Source organism: Mastigoproctus giganteus, chromosome 4 (assembly GCF_048544385.1).
Source record: "Mastigoproctus giganteus isolate SK-2022 chromosome 4, ASM4854438v1, whole genome shotgun sequence".
Taxonomy (NCBI): Eukaryota; Metazoa; Arthropoda; class Arachnida; order Uropygi; family Thelyphonidae; genus Mastigoproctus; species Mastigoproctus giganteus.
In genome coordinates this window covers 184529443-184549950 of record NC_143578.1, presented here as the reverse complement: position 1 = coordinate 184549950, position 20508 = coordinate 184529443, and the positions used below count along the sequence as shown (strand labels likewise).

The window sequence follows — 20508 nt, the reverse complement described above, 5'->3', positions numbered from 1 at the left end:
ACATATATAAAAATATATTAGTCAAAATATAAATGTTATTATTATTATACGCCCCACTGCATACGCTTATTACAAATCCGTTGAACCACGTGACTACTCTTGTTGCCGCCCAGCAGCTAGGCTTGTCTAGTGAAAACTCACGCAGTTACGTTGTGGAGAGCATAGTGTATGTGTCGAATTCTTATTTAGCTTACTTAATATTAATAACTGGACAGTACTCATACCTTAATTTAATATCCCTTGATTTAAAATGAATACTACAAAAAAGAGTAAAACGTATCATTTTCATCAAGAGTGGGAACTAGAATACTTTTATGTAATGATAAAAGAAAAATGTTTGATTTGCAATGCTTCCATGGCTAGACCCAAAAAAGGAAATTTAGAAAGGCACTTGAACGCACTCCATGGTAAATACCAATCGGATTTTCCCCCTAATAGTGACCTTAGAAAAAATAAATTAAAAGAACTTAAATCCAGATTATTCGCACAACGAAATTTATTCATGACACCTAATTTACAACCTAAAGTAGTAACTGTAGCATCGTTTAAAGTGAGTGATCTTCTTGCAAAAAAATGCAAACCATTTTTTGATGGTCAATTCATCAAAGACGTATTTTTAGAAATAACAGATTCTCTTTTTGAAAATTTTAAGAACAAAAATGAAATTAGAAGTGCTCCTCAAGATTTGCAATTATCTTGAAATACTGCGATGCGACGCATCGAAAAAATGTGAATGAACAGTTGCGAGCTCATATTGCTAATAGTGGTCCGTTTCTTTACAACTGTATGAATCTACAGACGTAAGTGATACAGCTCAATTGCTAGTTTTTATTCGTATGGTTTTATTCATTAAAAGAAAAAACTAGAGTTCTTGATATATTTAACGCATTAAAAAATTTTATTGAAAAAATTAAATTACCACTATTTAAGCTCGTATGAATAACAACAGATGGAACCAAAGCAATGACAGGGCATCTTAACAGATTCATCACATTGTGCCAAAAGGATTGTGAATTCCCAGATTTTTTAAGTTACCGCTGTATCATCCACCAACAAGTTTTAGCCAGCAAAAGATTAAATACTAAAAGTGTTATGGACATAGCTTTCAAAGTTGTGAATTCCACCAGAGGACAATCTCTTCAAAGGAGACTTTTCAAAATGCAACTCGATGAAAATGAACCAGATCTGATATTACACACAGATGCGAGGTGACTGAGTCGGAGTAAGTTTCTACAGAGATTTCGAAATTTGCTGAATGAAATTTAAAAAAAAAATTATTGATCAAAGGGGAGATGATTATCAGCAGCTATAAGATAAGAAGTGGTTGTGTGGTCTGGCTTTTTTGGCAGATTTTACCAGTAAATTAAGTGATCTGAATTTGGAATTGCAAGGAAAAAATAAAAATAAAAATGTGGGTGGCATGATTAGTAATATTTCTACATATAAATATCAAATTTTGGCAATGGCTAAGAATATCAAAGAAAAAAATATATATCATTTTGTAAATATGCAAGTTCATTTGCAAAGATATCCTGTTTTTGAATTTAATAGTGAGAAATATGTTTCTGAAATTGAGAAAGTTGGATGATTTTGAAATGAAGACATTGTTCAACATATTTCTTATCCGTTTAATGTCGACTTAGATACGAAATAAATTGCGGAGATTTTTCATATGGAGAAAATATTACTTGAAAATGAAATTATTACGTTGCGAAACGATATCTTCCTGAAAGCCAGATAATCAGAAAAAGACTCTTGGAAATATGTTTGCCGAGAAAACCACCTAAATGTAAAAAAAATGCAGTGAACTTTTAAATTCCTGTTTTGGCTCCACATATCTATGTGAATCGGCCTTTTTGTATTTAAAAAAAAAAAAAAAAAAACCAAAGACAAAGAATCGCTTGACTCTTACAAACTTGCATACAGAAGATGATTCTTTACGGTTGTCCTTATCACACTATATCCCCGATTTTGAAAGCTTGACAGATGACATTAAAACACAAACTTTGCATAAATTAAAAATTTATATACATATGAATTTAAAATAAGAATTCTGAATTGTATTTAAATTTAAAAACAACATTTTACAATAGGTGTTGATTAACTTTTTTAACCATGTGCAATGAAATTCTTGAGATGGTACATCACGGCACATTTTGAAGAAAAAAAGTAGATCGCATCACAAATTAAGTTGGCCACCCCTGCTATATATCATTGACAAAACTCTGTGATCTGCTCTAGCAGCTTGTCTGTACTCCTCAGAGAACTTCATATCCAACTGCACAATTCCCAGTTCCTTTGTAACCACCTCATAGTATCCAATCAAATTGGTCAGACAAGACTTCCCCTTAACAAACCCATGCTGTGTCTGAACTATAATTGCAGTTTTGTCTAGATGATCCTGCATTGCTTCCTTAAACAGTCTCTATTATACAAAAGTTAAACTAATAGGTCTGTAATTACTTGTGTCACCCCTTGATCCCCTTTGTGAATTAGGGACACATTTGCACATCTCCAGTCCATGGGAACCTCCTCTGAGTCCAAGGAAGCTTCCATAATTATGGCTAAGGGTTTGCTTGCTTCCGTTAATATAACTGAATAGATCACATCCACCCAAGGTGCCTTTCTTATGTTCAATTTCTCCTCCATTTTGTTCTCAGTTATTACAAAATGATTTAACTCCCTGCCAGAGGTTGATAAGCTTCTGGCCTCCACTTCCCTACAGACTTCCTCATGTGTGAATGTAGATGCAAAATACTCGTTTGTCAGCTACCTCAGCAGGTTCATCAACAATCGAAGCATTGATGTCAAGTGGACCAATCTGACTCATCCCCTTCCTTCTAGAGTTCACATAAGTAGTCTTTACTGTTTTTCTTTGCATCTTTTGCCAAAGATTTCTTGTAATTTGCATTTGCCTGCCTAACATCCTTTGTGACTTGATTATAGACTATCTTATATGTACCATAGGCATCTGTGTCCCCTGAATAATTTATATTCATCCCATGCATTTTTCTTCTCTACCACAAGAAGAGTAGTAGGTCATTTGGTCATCTGACATCCATTTAGGCCTAACCTTGAACAGTATTTCTTAGTTGGTATGAAAAGCCTAGTAGCATCTAAGATTAATTCCTTGAATGCTTCCCATTTAGAATTTGCTGTTGGTAACATCATCAATTGGTCCAACTGTATAGAATTTTAAAAATCTCTGAGACCACTCTAAAAGCAATAACCCTTGCTTTTATCCCTGATCATCTTTAAGTAAATTCCACATCAATACACTGTGATCACTGCCACCTAATGGTTCCTTTATCTGCAGATTCTTAATCCTGAAGAATCACTGCTGATAATCAGATCAAGAGTATTACTCCCTCTGGCTGCCTCCTGAACATGCTGTTGTAGAAAACAATCATCCAATAAATCCACAAAAGTCTTGCTAGTGTGTGGGTGACCAACCCACAAGTTCCAGTCTATATCTGGGAAGTTAAAAATCCCCCATTATAAGACAATATGATCTATTGGCCCACCCTGTACAGTTGTTTGTTGTATTCATAACACACTATAACACACTCCTACCCTCAACTTGGTTCTCCCAGTGCTTACGTTTCACCAAACTGACTCAGCACTGCACTGTCCACCTATTATTTCAGTATAATGCAGTTACTTAAAATTTATTTACATAAAGGTCACATTAAAAGGTTTTTCTATGACCAAAATGTAGAAAAAGCTTGTTCTTTCATGCATTTTATCCCATTGTCTTAGCATGTGAGTGTATCCCCCCCCCCCAAAAAAAGGAAAATACAGTTTATACATATTACACAGTTGAATTCATACTGCTGCCAAAAAACATAAACATTTCTATTGCTAAACTGTGGAACTGATTTATCCGCTATCATACACAGCTACAATGAGAATGTAAACACCTTGGGGAACTGTATCCAATATAAAATTTTAAAGTAAACGCTAACCCACTTTCAATATTTAAACTCATACCATTCCTCTGAAAGTTTTATTGGATATAGATTAATTGTGCTTATTAGACTATTATTGAGACACTAAAAGTTTATAAATGTAATATAGATTATTTATGAAGTCTTATTACTTAACATGTTTCTCAGTAAAAGGGTATATTTTATCATTCTCCTTTTTTCTTTTCTTTTTTTTTTTTTTTTCTTTCATGATTATATTTTTTAAAAATAAAAAAAACACTAATGAATTAAATTATGACATATATATTCTTTGTTTTCTGTTTTAGGCCTTAACCGAATTGATAAGTAATCTTAACACCACTCTTGGAAAAAATAAAATGGAATTACTAAATTTGAATATTGACAGTATTTACGTTGCTGTTATTCAAGGAATTCACATGCAAAGCATAGCTGGTAAGTGTGTTAAGATATATATATATATATATATATATATATACACACACGCATATATCCATTAAAATGCACAAATTTTTCCATTATTTTCTGGTCCATTATGCCCAAGGGTCCCAAAAGTAGATATTGCAGTTAACAGTTCAGCAGGGGCAGGTGTTTTGAGGGCCACTTAGCCATAAAATATGCATTTCACTTTAGCCTTCAAATAGATGCAATGTGTATACAGCCTCAACCACCACTTCAAAACTTATGATTTGGGGGGGGGGGGTTGTAAAAATTGTATTATCCCTCAAGTATGGTAAAAAGTCCCCCAATTTTCTTCATTGTTTTTTCAATGGAGAAGTATAGCCATAATGTTTTCTAAGGCTCCTCTATGGAGTTAAAATTTTGGCTTAATAAAAGTGTTGGGAGTAGTAGTAGAGGGCATGTGATGCAAGAAAGCAAGCTTATGTACAATTAGCCAAAACAAAATTCCCATTTCACACATCCATTCCTTCTAAAAGTTTGTCCAGTTTCTCCTTGAATTTATTTCAGCCATCGACTTCTACAACAACAGATGCAAGTTTGTTCTGGCAATCAACAACTTTGTAATCTGAGCAAGAGGAAGAATCCCATCAAAACTGAGCCTGCTCAACCCATTCAAGGCCTTAACACCTCAGTCAGGTAACCTCACAGGTGCATAGTCTCCAGATGCTGCAATTTGCAGAACTTAAGCCTTTCTTGGTAAGAGGATCCCTTCGATTCCCTCACCAATCTTGTTGCCCTTCTCTGTACCTGCTCAAGCAACTCCATGATGAGTTGCCTTCCTAAAATGAGGCCTCCAGTCCTGTATGCAGTACTCAAGGTGTGGCCTGACCATTGCCTTATACAAAGGGATAATCACCTCTTTTCCCTACTAGCAAAATTCCTGTATATCATTGACACAACCCCATGACCTTCTCTGGCAGCCTGTCTGCACTGCTCAGAAAACTTCATATTTGACTGCACAATTACCCCCAGGTCTTTTTCATTCTTTACCACCGAGTGCAGCCACACAGTTAGTATGTTTCTCTGGGGTTTAAAAAAAAAAAAAAAAAAAAGTAAACTGCAGCCATTATCAACCCACTGCAGGATGGAAGCCTTCTCAACGTGAATTGTTGGGGGAAATGGACCATAATCTGCCATGCTGGTCAAGTGCGGGTTGGCAGATTCACAGTATTCGCGGTCAGGGACTTGAACCCCGGTCTACTCAAGGAGCATGTGCTACTGCACTCCTGCTCCTGACCACTCTGGGGTTACTTCTACCCATATGCAGTACTTTGCATTTGTCAACGTTAAACTTCAGTTGCTGCTTCTCAGCCCATCTGCCCAACTTTTCTAGATCCTGTTGCAATAGCACACTGCCATTACTGTTATTAATAACCCTTCCAACATTTGTATCTGGAAACTTGGGCATTAAGCCTGATATACCATTATCAATATCATTGATAAATATAGAAAATAACAATGGGCCCAACACCGAACCATGTGGGACACCACTAATAACATTAGTCCACGTAGAGCAGCGCCCTTTGATTACCACTCTGTCTTCTCCCACTCAACCATCCCTTTATCCATAGTACTTAATGCCATACTGCTCCAATTTATACAGTAGCTCATGTGCAACAGTATCAATAGCTTATCTGAAATCCAAATATATGATATCAAAATAATTTTTTGCATCCAGTTCCCTTTTAACCACATCATAGTATACAATCAAATTGGTCAGCCAAGACTTTCCCTTAACAAACTCCCGCTGTATCTGAATTGTTACTGCAGTCTTGTCTAGATGAACCTGCAATGCTTCTTTAACCAGTGACTCCATTATTTTCCCCAGAACAGAAGTTAACTTAATAGGTCTGTAATTACTCGTGTCACCCTTTAATCCCCTTTGTGAATTGGGGATACATTTGCACATATGTAGTCCGTGGAGACTTCCCTGAGTCCAAGGATGCTCTCCTAATTATGGCTAAGGGTTTACTTCCTTCCTTTGCCACCTCCTTTAATATAACTGGATAGATCCCATCCACCCCAGTTGCCTTTCTTATGTTTAACTTGAATTTCTCAAAATCCTCCACTTTGCTCTCAGTTATTACAAAATCATTAAGCTTCCTGTTAGAGTTTAATAAGTTTCTGTCCTCTACTCTCCTACAGAATTCCTCGTGTGGGAATGTAGATGCAAAATACCCATTCAGTTTGTTGTTGTTGTTATTTGGTTTTTAGGAGCATTAGCAACTAAGGCCATATTGCTCCGAGGATATGCGGTGGTCATTTCCTGACCTTTCCGCATCCTCCATATTTGGTGGTCACGGGCTCGAACCCTGGTCTAATCGTGTGCTACGCACTGCTGCTGCTCCTGCCCACCTGGCTACGGAGGCACCCCATTCAGTTTCTCAGCTAGCTATCTGAGTAGGATCATCCACAGTCTAACCATCGATATCAAGTGGACCAATCGATTCGTCCTCTTCCTTCTAGGGTTAATATGACTAAAGAAGTCCTTGCTGTTTTTATTAGCATCCTTTGCCAAAGATTTCTTTTAGTCTGCCTTCGCTTGCCTAATCTCTTTTGTGACTTGATTACAGACTAGCTTGCATTTTCCTTCTCTGCCACAAGTCTCATTAGTTCATCTGACATCCATTTAGGTCTAAACTTTGAACAGTATTTCCTAATCGGTATGAAAAGCTTGGTAGTTTCCTTGAATGTTTCTCATTTAGAATTTGCTGTTGGTAACATCATCAGTTGGTTCCACTGAATAGAATTTAAAAGCGGTCTCAGATCACCATAGTCACCTTTACAAAAGCAAAAACCCTTCCCTTTACCCCTGATGGTAGTTACTTTGAGTAAATCACACATCAGCCACTGTTATCACTGCCACCTAGTGGTTCCTTTATCCGAAAATTCTTAATGCACGAATAATCACTGCTGATAACCAGATCAAGAGTATTACTCTTTCTGGTTGCCTCTCGAACATGCTGCCACAGAAAACAATCATCCAGTAAATCCACAAAAGTCTTGCTAGGGTTCAAGTGACCAACCCAGAAGTTCTAGTCAATATCTGAGAAGTTAAAATCCTCCATTATAAGCCATTCTGATTTACTGGCCCACTCTATTTCTCTGTACAATTATTTCATTGTACTCATTAGAGCCATTAAGCGTATAATGAACTCCTGCTCTCATTTTTGCTTTTCCAGTGCTTATGTCACAGCATACTGACTCAACATTGCACTGTCCATCTATGTAAACTGGATGCACTTCCTTAGATTTTATGTGTTTCTTAACTAACAGCATAACCTCTCCTTCCTTCCTATCCTGTCTATCTTTTTTGTACACATTGTGCTACCCAAATTCCAATTCTGCACTGCTTATATCTGTGTGACACCACTTCTCTGATACCCCAACAATATCCACCTTTGATGTCTTGACCAGCACTTCAAATTCATCAAATTTATTTACTATACTCCTAGTATTGGTGTACATCACCTGTTCTTACTCTTAGTTACCCTAACACAGGCAGGCATAATTTGTCTAATTTGTAGTGTGGTTGTTTTCCATTAAGATTATTACTGTAAATTTCAACCGGTGAAATACCACCACTTTGCTTATTGGAGGCTTGAAGTGGTGAAACCCATGTTTAGTCTCTAGAGCAAAGTTTCCGGCATCCCCCTCCCTCCATACTGCTCCTTCAACCCATGCACGGTACTAAGTACTATAGGTTTTAATACCTTTCGTGTTTGGGGGTTTCATATATAAAATCAATACCACGTGAAATTAATAATATAGCTTACTAAGCTAATCGCCTGAATCACTGTACAATTTAAGGTGACGTTTCAGGCATCTTATGATGATGATAATGTTGTTCCCCAAGGATGATGGGTATCGGTAAGATGCCTGAAACGTCACCTTAAATTGTATAGTGATTTAGGCGATTAGCTTAATAAACTATATTATTAATGTCACGTGGTATATAAGTGGTATTAATAATAGTAATAATCTTAATTGTCTAATTTGTCTTATGCAGTAATTTCTTGATATTGATCAGGACCCGTAGGTGTGCCTCTGAATGAAATCATTCAGATCTTTCATGCACATCCTGTACATAAGGCATGCAACAGACTGAATGTGTATTTTCTACACTTCTTTGCTCATAGCACTGAAATTAAATTATAAGGCTAACTTGTTTTTCTATTTACGGGCATTCAAGCCGTGACTGAAGAAGCAGAGATTTCCACCATGAAAGATTAGACACAAAAAAGATGTTAGTGAGTGGCAAAAAGAAGTAATAGCATTTGGCAGGTCTGAAGGATATCCTGTTAAAGAAATAGCTGAATTTGCTGGTGTTTCAAAAAAAAAAAAAAAAAACAGTAAGAAAAGTCTTTAAGGAATGGCAAGTCAAAATCAACTAGAAATAAGCAGCAGAACTGTGGTCTGTGATAAGTAATCATGATCGGTAATGAATATCATGTCTAATAAATGAAAAATGATTCAAACAAGACAATAACTGCTGTAAACAGTTAACCAAGACCTCATTAGCTGATTTCTGAGAATCCTGAAGAGAATTGCATAAAATTGATAACTGCAGGAGGCTCATCTAAAAGAAAGAAAGAAACGTTAGCAGCAATTCGTAATAAAGCCAGCTAATATTGGCTAAAAGGCATAAAAACTGGACTGCCAATGATGTTGTCTGACAAATTAAATTTTGTCTATATTCTAATAAGGCATAGAGTTCACAGGAGAGCAATAAAGCATTTTATAATGACTGTGTGCAAGGTTTCATACAAGCTGGTAGTGGGTTAGTAATGCTTAGGGAATTAGCTATTATTATAAAGTTGGTCCCCTACTTGAAATAAGCTGCCAGGATGAATCAGGCTAGCTATACAAATACTCTTCATGATCAGGTTGTGCCTTTTTCTGAACACTTATGATTTCAATACTCCTGGGTTCCAGAATGACACCTTCCCAGTTCACAGAGCCTCTACTGTTTTAAACTTGCACAAAGAACATAAAAGAATGGTAGGGCATTTAAACTGGAGAGACAAGTCACCAGATTTAAATCCTATAGAGAACATATTGTACTATCTTGAATGGAAACTGAAAGCACAAAACATGAATGATTTACAGGCTCATTGATATAAACTATTTAGGGGATCTAGCTGAATCTCTACCAATAAAAATTCGTGAAGTTATTCATGTTACAGGAGGGTTATATATTATTAATTAAAAAAACTACACAGGTGACTAATTTTGTGTCTGGTGTCTATAAGTATCTATTATTGTTTTTATTACAGTGCAACATTGAGTCAGCCTGGTGTAATATAGTGCTGGTAAAACAAAATTGAGACTAGGAGTGTGTTATATGCCTAATGACTGTGATGAGTATACCAAACAGCTATACAGAAAAATACAGCCACTCCCCAAATTAAGTAATACTCAACTTACGGAAATTCGACTTTACATAAGTTTTTGCCAGCCGGGCACACTTTAAAAAATCGTGGAAATGTATTTTGCATCCCATAGGTATTTATCTCTCTAAAAGGTCATTTTTATAATGAAAATTGAACTACCCTTTCATTGTTAACATATGTTCCATTATAAGAATCAGTTTTCAATGCATTTCTTGATATTTTTTTAAAGAACATTTCTGGATGTCATGACCATAAAACAATAAAAACAATTTGCACTTTCCAGTTTATTGGGCTTTTCTGTTAGTGCAATCTATTATAAACTAGTAGTAAACCCCATCTTATTGCATTTGCGATAATACTGATAGCTGGAATTGTTTGGGTTTTTACATTATTATGGTAAAATGTGTTCCCCTTCACCGAAATCTTCAATCATATAAAAAACAAATTTTCAGAATCTTCTCTTCATTCCTATTTACTTATTACAATGGTGAAGGTAAAGGGACCAATGGGAAGTGCAAGTGCTGGCAGTGCTAGGAAACAAAACAAAAATTGATTTAGAAATAAAGATGAAAATTATTAACATGTACGAAGCAGGACAAAGTTTGTCATCTATTGCAAGGGAATTAGGCCTCACTGCTTCAACAGTGAATACTATTTTAAGGGAGAGTGCACGTATAAAAGAACATGTTAAATGATCAATGCATTTAAGATCAACAGTGATCACAAAACAGCATTCAGGTGCTATATCGAAGATGGAAAAGCTATTAATAATATGGATGGAAAATCAGATTCAGAAGCAAGTGCCCCTGAGTCTAATGGCCATTCAAGCAAAAGCAAGAAATATTTATGAAGATATTAAGGATAAGTATGGCAAACCACAAACCAAGTTCATGGTAAGCAACAGGTGGTTTAATAGGTTCAAGCATTGCACTGGTTTCCAAAACATTAAAGTATGCAGTGAAGTTGCCAGTGCCGATTCTGCAGCTGCAGAGAAATTTTGTGATGTGTTGGGGAAAAAACCCTTCTAAATCTCCACAGCCTTCATCCTCTGCAGTGGCTGGCTTATCAGCTGGAGAGTTAATTCTGGCAACACTGCTCGAAAGGTAAAACTTGCTGATGTTATGCCTGTCTCCTCTCTCTTTTTGTAATTTTTACTGCATGTGAGATAAAAAAAATTGAATAAATAATTCTATTTACATGTTCGCCAAGCATTTCTTTTTTGCTTCACTCAAATTTGCGAGTGCTGCATAAGCATTTAGGGAAATTCCAACTTGCATAGAGTTCTGTGGAACACAACCCTTACATAACTCAGGGAGTGGCTGTATAGAGAAATACAGTAAATCAGAATGTCTTATAATGGAGATTTTAACTTTCCAGATGTTGACTGGAATTTGTGGACTGGTCGCTCACACACTAGCAAGACTTTTGTGGATTTCTTGGATGACTGTTTTCTACAGCAGCATGTCAGAGAGACAACAAAAAGAAGCGATACTCTTGATTTGGTTATCAGCAGTGATTCTACATGCATTAAGAATCTGCAGGTCAAATACCCACTGGGTGGCAGCGATCACAGTGTACTAATGTGGAATTTAATTAAAGACATAACTACTGAGTAAAGGGAAAGGCTTTTGCTTTCGTAAAGCAAAAGGGTGACTACAGGGGGGTCTCAAATAGTTCTTAAATTCTATGCAGTGAGACCAATTTATGATGTTACTAATAGCAAATTCTAAATGGGAAGCATTCAGGGAAGTAATCAAAGAAGCTACTACGCTAGACTTAAATGGACGTCAGATGAACTATTAATACTATTAATAAATAAACTATCAGGTGATACAGAAGCCTATGGTAGATATAAATTAGTCTGTAATCAAGTCACAAAGGGGGTTAGGCAACCTAAGGAAGATTGTGAGAAGTCTCTGACAAAGGATGCCAAGAAAAACAGCAAAGACTTCTATGCTTGTATTAACAGTAGAAGGAAGGGGGTTGAATCACATTCAGCCACTTGATATCAATGGGCTAACTGTTGATGACCTTGCTCAGGTTGCTGACAAATTGAATAGATACTTTTTGCACCTACATTCACACATGTAGAATTCTTTATGGGAAGGGAATGTCAGAAGTTTATCAAACTGCAATGGGGAGCTAAATGACTTTGTGATAAATGAAAGGAAAGTGGAAGAGAAATTGTTGAAGCTGAACATAAAAAAGGCAGCAAAGGAGATGAGCAAACCTTTAGCCATATTTATGAGAGTACAGTAAACCCCCGCTATTTGCGGTTTCGCATATTCACGGTTGCTGATTTAATATAAAATGAAACCTAAAAAAATGTGAAATTTAAAGCACCATGAACTTTTTCCGCCATAAAAAAACATGGACGTGGCTAAAATTTTCTTTCCCAGTAAAAACAGGGCTCAGTGGGTGGGAGGGAGAGGGGTGACAAAATCGCGAGCGTGGATGTTTCTCGCTAATCCTTGTTCAGTATGTGTTATGCGCTTGTCATGGAAGGTTTCGTCATTTGCTTTTAATTTATATGATTATAAATTGAATAAATTTATCAATTTATAAATTGATATGCTTACAAAAGTGATAAATCTACCGTTTTGCAGTGTAAAACAGACTTTTTCGAGTGTGTTAGTGGAAGAAAGTGACTTTATTGTGGACAAGTTCTTTCTAACCCGTACCAAAATATGGCTACGAATAACAAGGGAAATCTGAAAAGATCAAAGAAGGTGATGATAACATTAGCGAATAAAATTGAGTTATTAGACAAAATTTCTAATGGTGAAAGTGTCTCCTCAGTGGCAAAACATTATAAAATCAATGAGTCAACGGTACGATCAATCAAGAAATCGGAAGAAAAAATCCCCCGTAGTGTCCGTGAAAACGCGCTAATTGCTTCAAAAATTTGCTCTGTAACTCGTGATGTTAAATTAGAAAAAATGGAAAAGGCTTTAAATCTGTGGATAGAAAACCGAACTCAAAATAAAATTCCGTTAAGTTCACTCATCATTCGTGAAAATGCAAAACTCCTTTATCAACACTTTAGCGAAACTGGTGATAGCACTGGCGGGATACGTTTTTTAGCTAGCAAAGGCGCAGTTTGAAATTTCTAATAAATATTACATTTAATATTAAATTGTTTCTTATTTTCATTTCGATGCCATAAGCTTGCATTTCACTATGTACTGTCTTTGTACATAGCCATATTATGAAGGTACATATAATACATACATAGACAAAATTTTAGACTAGTTTTTCTTATATATTTCGTACTTTGGAACGGAACCCCTTTATTACTATGGGAGCCATAACTCAGTATTCGCATTTTCGGTATTTGCGGCATTTCTCAGGAACGTAACCCCCGCGAATAGCAGGGGTTTACTGTATCCTTGGATTCAGGGGAGGTCTCTATAGACTAGAGATATGCGAATGTATCCCAATTCATAAAGGAGGATTGAAAGGTGACATGAATAATTACAGACCTGCTAGCTTAACGTCTGTTCCAGGGAAATAATATTGACAAATGCAAGGTACTGCATATGGGTAGCTGTAATCCCAGAGTAACTTATTAACTGTGTGGTAGTACACTCAGAGTAGTGGAAAATGAAAAAGACCTGGGTGTAATTGTGCACTCAGATATGAAATTCTCTGAGGAGTACAGATATGCTTCCAGGACAGCTTACAGGATTTTATCAGTGATATACAGAAACTTTGCTAGCAGGAATAAGGTGATTATCCCTTTCTACAAGCCATTGTTAGCAGGAATAAGGTGATTATCCCTTTCTACAAGCCATTGTTAGCAGGAATAAGGTGATTATCCCTTTCTACAAGCCATTGTTAGGCTGCGTAGTTTTGTATACAGATCTCATTTTCAGAATTATGTAGATCTTGTGGAACGGATGCAGAGAAGGGCAACCAGATTGATGAAGGGAACAAAGGGTGCTCTTGTCTAGAAAGGCTTAAGTACTGACAATTTCAGCTTCTGGTGACTAGGCATCTACAGATCTAATCTGATAGAGGTGTTTAAAGCCTTGAATGGATTGAGTAAGTTGAATGTGAATGGATTTTTTTCTCTCACTGAGACTATATACAAATATACTTTGTATATATACTTTGTACATGAGGGGACATAACTTGGAGACTATATACTTTGTACATGAGGGGACATAACTTGGGGAAGGATGTTTACAGGATATATGTGTGAAATTTGTTTTCAGCCAGCAGGTAATTGATCATGTTTCCATCTGTTGTTGTGGAAGTGAATGGTTTGAATAAATTCAGCGAAGAACTAGACAAATTCTTGGAGGGTATGGATGGGTGAAATGTGGTGTTACTCCACGAAGAGCAGCGCCCATTGATTACCACCCTCTGTCTTCTCCCACTCAACCATCCTTTTATCCATTGTAGCAACTTACCCTTCATACCATTCTGCTCCAATTTGTACAGTAGTCTTCCGTGCGCAACGGTGTCAAAAGCTTTCCTGAAATCCAAGTACAGTATATATCAAAATTATTTTTTGCATCCAGTTCCTTTGTAACCACATCATAATATCCAATCAAATTTGTCAGACAAGACTTTCCCTTAATTAAGAGTGTCTCCCTTTAGAAGGTTATGTTTCTTCACATTGAGGAGGGTTAGATTCAGCTAGATTTCCTTACTTTCCTGCCTTATATTTGAATGGTCACTACTGATGCTGTTGTCCTTATTTTCTTTGAAACCCATGCTGTGTCTGAATTATTGCTGCAGTCTTGTCTAGATGATCCTGTAATGCATCTTTAACCAGTGATTCCATTATTTTACCCAGAACAGAAGTTAAACTAACTGGTCTGTAATTACTCATGTCACTCTTCAATCCCCCTTTGTGAATTGGGGATACATTTGCACATCTCCAGTCCGTGGGGACATTCCCTGAGTCCAAGGATGCTCTCATAATTATGGCTAGGGGTTTGCTTACTTCCTTTGCCGCCTCCTTTAATATAACTGGATAGATCCCATCCACCCCAGGTGCCTTTCTTATGTTTAACTTCAACAATTTCTACTCTACTTTGCTCTCAGTTATTACAAAATCATTAAGCAACCTGTTACAATTTGATAACCTTGTGGCATTTTCAAACCTTAATAACTCCTCATGTGTGAATGTAGATGCAAAATACTCATTCAGTTTGTTTGCTATTTGAGCAGGATCATCAACAGTCGAACCATCGATATCAAGAGGACCAATCAGATTCATCCCATCCTTTTAGAGTTTATATAAGTAAAGAAATCCTCGCTGTTTTTCTTAGCATTCTTTGCCAAAGATTTCTCATAATCTGCCTTTGCCTGCCTAACCTCCTTTGTGACTTGATTACAGACTAGCTTATAACTGCCATAGGCTTCTGTGTCGCCTGATAATTTCTATGCATCCCATGCATTTTTCTTCTCTGCCATGAGTCTCAGTTCATTTGACAACCATTTAGGCCTAAACCTTGAACAATATTTCTTAATAGGTATGAAACTTTTAGTAGCTTCCACGATTAATTCCTTAAATGCTTCCCACTTAGAATTTGCTGTTGGTAACATCATCAGTTGATCCCACTCTACAGAATTTAAAAATTGTCTGAGACCACTGTAGTAACCTTTACGGAAGCAAAAATCCTTTCCTTTACCCCTGATGGTAATTATATCTTTAAGTAAATCCCACAGTAAGTCCTGTAAGTTTAGGCACAGCTAGAATATCAGGTAACCATTTGTTAAAGGTATTCCTAAGGTCTTACATCTTACTGAAAAGAGAATGTTTACCTAAGAGTGTCTCCCTTTAGAAGGTTATGTTTCTTCACTTTGAGGAGACTTAGATTTCCTTACTTTCCTGCCTTATATTTGAATGGTCACTACTGATGCTGTTGGCTGCTGTCTTTATTTTCTTTGAAACTGTTTATAAATACTAGAAGAGACATTGCACTTTTTGCTTTGGATGTGCATGCTGTTTTTGTACATTAATAATGTATGAGCTCCATAACGCACTCAGGGCAGTGGAGAATGAAAAAGACCTAGGGATAATTATGCAGTCACATATGAATTTCTGTAAGCAGTGCAGATAGGCTGCCAAGACAGCTCATGGGGATTTGTCAGTGACATAGGAATTTTGTCCGTCAAGTATAGAGAGATTATTATCCCATTGTATAAGGCACTGGTTAGGCCACATCTTGAGTACTGCATACAGGTGTGGATAATTCATTTTAGCAAAGGATGTGTTTTTACCAGAAATTGCAGCATCTTGAGACTAAGAACCTGCAAGATCTGATGGAGGTGTTTAAGGCCTTAAATGGATTGAGTAAGCTCATTGCTGATTGAATCCTTCCTCTTGTTCAGACTATACATGAGGAGGTCCAAATTCAAATTGAGGAAGGGGTAGTTGCAGGTCAGACATAGAAATTTGCCTTCAGCCAGAGTGGAGTTGATTTTTGGAACAAACTTCCATCTGATGTTGTAGTTTGAATACATTTAAGGAAGAATTAGACAAACTCTTTAAATGGGATAGACAAATGATATGGGAAGTATTGGATTTTTTTTTTTTTTTTGCTAATGCTGTATAAGCTTACTTTTTTTCATTGTTTACCACTACACTAGTAAAGAGCATCTCTTATATAAGCTTTATAGAACCAAAAGGCCTCTGAATTTCTGTTTGTATATATATTATAATGTCTGTGCGAAGTTTAATAATGAATTACATTAATTTTTTATAGACTGAATTCAGTGCCAAGTCATTTATTTTTGTTTGTTTACTAGACATCAAGATATCAAATTAATACGGAGTCATAAAGACTCTAGATTTGACTCTATTAATTCAATATCTTATTGAATTTGACTCTATTAATTCACATAGAACTATAATTATTTTTATCCACATTTGCCTTATTCTCTTAGATAACACATTAATTAATTTACTTGCAGTGTATTTAATTGTAATCCTTCTAGTATCCCTATCTAGTATTTGCATGTAACTGTCAATTGAATTTTTGATTTTGTGCATATTAAACCCCACTTTTGGCATGATGATGGGATCATATAGCTTATCCAGAAACATGGCCATAACAGTTAGTTTAGCAGTTACTTGGGTGCATTATGGCCTTGCTGCCCTTGCACCGTAAAGCCTACAAACAAACAAGGTACTGTACTTGGTTTAGGGGAAAATATGCTTGACAACTGTGCAAAAATAAACTAAACTTTTTTCATGCAGAAATACTGTCTCCTCTACATTTCATATTTATGTATTCCACATAATGTCCCATCCTCAATATAGTAAAAAATTTCATACTGCACTAAATTAGGTTATCACAATTGAAATCTGATAAATGTGTGAAAAAGAATAATGAAAGAAAGAAAGAAAGAAAGAACATTCTTTTGAGTCCATTGGAATAAATATTTTGTCTATGTATAGTTTTTTCTTTCTGAAATATGAAATACTTTGTTCATGTCTTAAATGCATATTAAAGGTTTCTTATATGTAATTTATTTACTTCTTTTTTTTTTTTTTTACTTTAATAGAAAAACGGTATTGTGATATTGATATGATATTTTTGGCCATGAAACTCGATGATTGTGATCCAAAAAATGTTTTGTTATACATGTTTGAAATAAAAACCAGGTAATTTATTTTTTATTCTTGTTTAAACTGTAGTGACTTATATATTTTATTATGAAATATGAAATAGCATTTGGGCTGTTTTCAGTTAGCATCAGTTTAACTTGATTGCTGAGCTGTGTGTGTGTGTGTGATTTGGATTTGTTCTAAGTTTTCACAGAATAAAATCCAAGCTTTCTGTTCATGCTATAATAAGATGGATTGAGTCAGAGGTGACTTGATACATACATGGATTTTTACTGTTACTCCCCCTCCCCTAAATGATGTAACAGGTTAAATTAAGAATAAATATAATAGATGGTAACACTAGATTTGTGTAATACACTGATCTTGAGATGTAAAGGGGTTGCCATATATACCTGTTCATTCATTTCAAAATCCATTAGTTGGTGCCATAGAAATTAATGTGCAAGTTTTGGAAGATGATAATACCTCAAGAATAGAGAAGGATGGTAATCACTGGTGGGTATTTCAGTGATTTTTCTTAAGGAGATCTGGTGATCTCCTTTCGTTACTTTGGAAATACTGAAGGGGAATGACAGAGCAGAGGTTCTCCATTATATTTTCTCAATATGATTTTTATTTTTGCTAATTTTTCCCTATTCATTTATGACACTTCAGAGAATAGTTGGTGTTTCCAATCAGAATACACTTTAGTATTAGTATTAGCAAAATGGCCTCATGGTGCAAGGAAGTCTATGGCTTATGCTGTACCAGCCTAAAAATGAGAATAAAAAATAATAAGAAAATTTTGTAAAATAAATAATTAATAAAAGAAAAGGAAATAGACAACCTATGTGTTTCCCTCCTCCTGTAGGTTATGTTATTATGTTATTTGGTTTTTAGGAGCATTAGCAACTAAGGCCATATTGCTCTGGGATATGCGGTGGTCATTCCCTGACCTTTCCGCATCCTCCGTATTTGGTGGTGACGGGCTCGAACCCCGGTCTAATCAAGAAGCGTGTGCTACGCACTGCTGCTCCTTCCCACCTGGCTACGAAGGCACCTCCTCCTGTAGGTAACTATACAGGTGAACTTTGAATTTCCATAAACTGTCAGCTTCTACCACCATTGCAGATAACTTATTCCAGTAATTTATAACTTGCTGGCTAGAATAAAACTACTTGCAGTCCAGTCTAAACACCTCCTCACGTAACTTGGATTTATGGACCCTAGTTCTAGAATCATTTATAACCATGAAAATTTCATCCTCATTCATTTTACTTATGCCTCTCCGGGCCTTAAACACCTCAATCAAGTCTCTAAGATACCTAGTTTCCAAGATCTGAAACCCACATATTCGAAGTCTTTCCTCATATAGACGCCCCTTTGCCGATCTCACCAGGTGAGTTACCCGTCTTTGAACCCTTTCGAGAAGAACAATGTCTTTCTTTAGGTGTGGTCTCCATACTTGAACACAGTATTCCAAATGTGGTCTAACAACAGCCTTATATGATGGGATTACGACATCCTTATCTCTACTAGTAAATGTTTGATAAATCATCAATAGGACACCATGGACCTTTTTTGCAACCTGTCTACAATGCTCAGAGATCTTCATGTCTGACCATATCGTAACACACAAGTCCCTTTCCTCCACTACTGGCTTTAGTTCAACATTACTAAGTGCATAATCTATTTTCGAGTTACTGTTCCTCAGGTGTAATAATTTACGCTTTGCTGGATTAAAGCATAACTGCCATTTTTCTGACCATCCCTGTAGTCTATCTAGGTTACTCTGAAAAAGCTCTGCTTGACGGTGATCATTAACTACTCTACCAATCTTTACATCATCTGCAAATTTAGACATCATGCCCTCTATCCCTTCATCGATGTCATTTATGAAAATCAAAAACAACAGTGATCCTAATACTAATCCCCAAGGATCAGTATTAGGACTACTGATCCTTGAGGAACCCCACTTCTTACATCAACCCAATCTGATGAATAACCATTTATCACAACCCTCCGCCTCCTGCCCTGAAGCCATCCTGCTATCCATCTAAATATTTTCCATGTGATTCCAACTTGTTCCAGCTTATAAAGTAACCATTCATGTGGGATTGAGTCAAATGCTTTGATGAAATCCAAATAAACAATGTCGAAATTATTCCCTAAATCCAGCTCATGAGTGACCCTGTCAAAATAACTAACCAGATTTGTTAAACTTGATTTTCCGTTTACAAAACCATGCTATGTATCCTTCTGAATTCCACCCTTGATCATTGCCCCTATGATTTTCCCTACTACTGAAGTAAGACTGACCAGTCAGTAATTTCCCACTTCACTCTTAAGACTTCTCTTATGTGTGGGATATACATTGGCACTTTTCCAATCAAATGGAATCACTCCTGAGTCCAGTGATGCTGTCATAATTAGCCTGAATGGTTCAATGCACTCTCTTGCTGCCTCCCTTAAGATTATAGAGTATATGCCATCAACCCCAGGAGCCTCACTGGTCTGTAGGCTCGAAAGTTTTTTCATTAAATAGCCATGTGAAATTTCAATATTAATTAAATATTTTTCAACTTGACTCCCATAATTTCTCTTTGACATAAAGGATTTTTCTTCTATGAATATAGTGCAAAGTAACTTAAGTTCATCTGCAACATCAGCTGAGGTATCTAATACTATCCCACATCCATTACATAAGAGTTCGATCTGGTTTGTCCTTCTGGTCTTTGCATTTATATATGTGAAGAATTCCTTATCACCGCTCTTTGCCAGCAATTTCTCATAATCTGCCTTTGCCAGGCTAACCTTTTCTGTGGCACTATTACAGATCACCTTTTGCTGTTATAGACTTCAGTACTTTTTATTGCTCTTTAACTTTTCCATGCCATCTTTTTTCGCTCAAGTAATCTCGTAACTTCATTATTCATCCAACTTGGACTCCTCCTTGTGGAGTATTTTTTTAATGGTATATACGCATTCAAGGCTTCTGTGTTTAATGTTTTAAAGGTATACCATAATTCAATTTTATTCGCTCTCTGTGCGATATCTACCCAGTTAATAGAGGCCATGTAGCACCTTGAGGCATTGTAATTTCCTTTTCTGAAATTATAACCCATTCCTTTGCCCTTAACCA

At 36.2% G+C, this 20508-nt stretch overlaps 1 protein-coding gene across 1 annotated transcript in view; it reads left to right on the top strand.

Moving 5' to 3' along the window:
- Nucleotides 1-20508, top strand: part of LOC150087251 (m-AAA protease-interacting protein 1, mitochondrial-like) — a 45836-nt gene that overhangs the window by 11502 nt on the left and 13826 nt on the right. Inside the window, exons 3-4 of the mRNA XM_090371914.1 lie at nt 4253-4379; nt 17324-17423. Of these exons, the coding sequence (XP_090228040.1) occupies nt 4253-4379; nt 17324-17423 (227 nt within the window). The remainder of the gene's footprint in view (nt 1-4252; nt 4380-17323; nt 17424-20508) is intronic.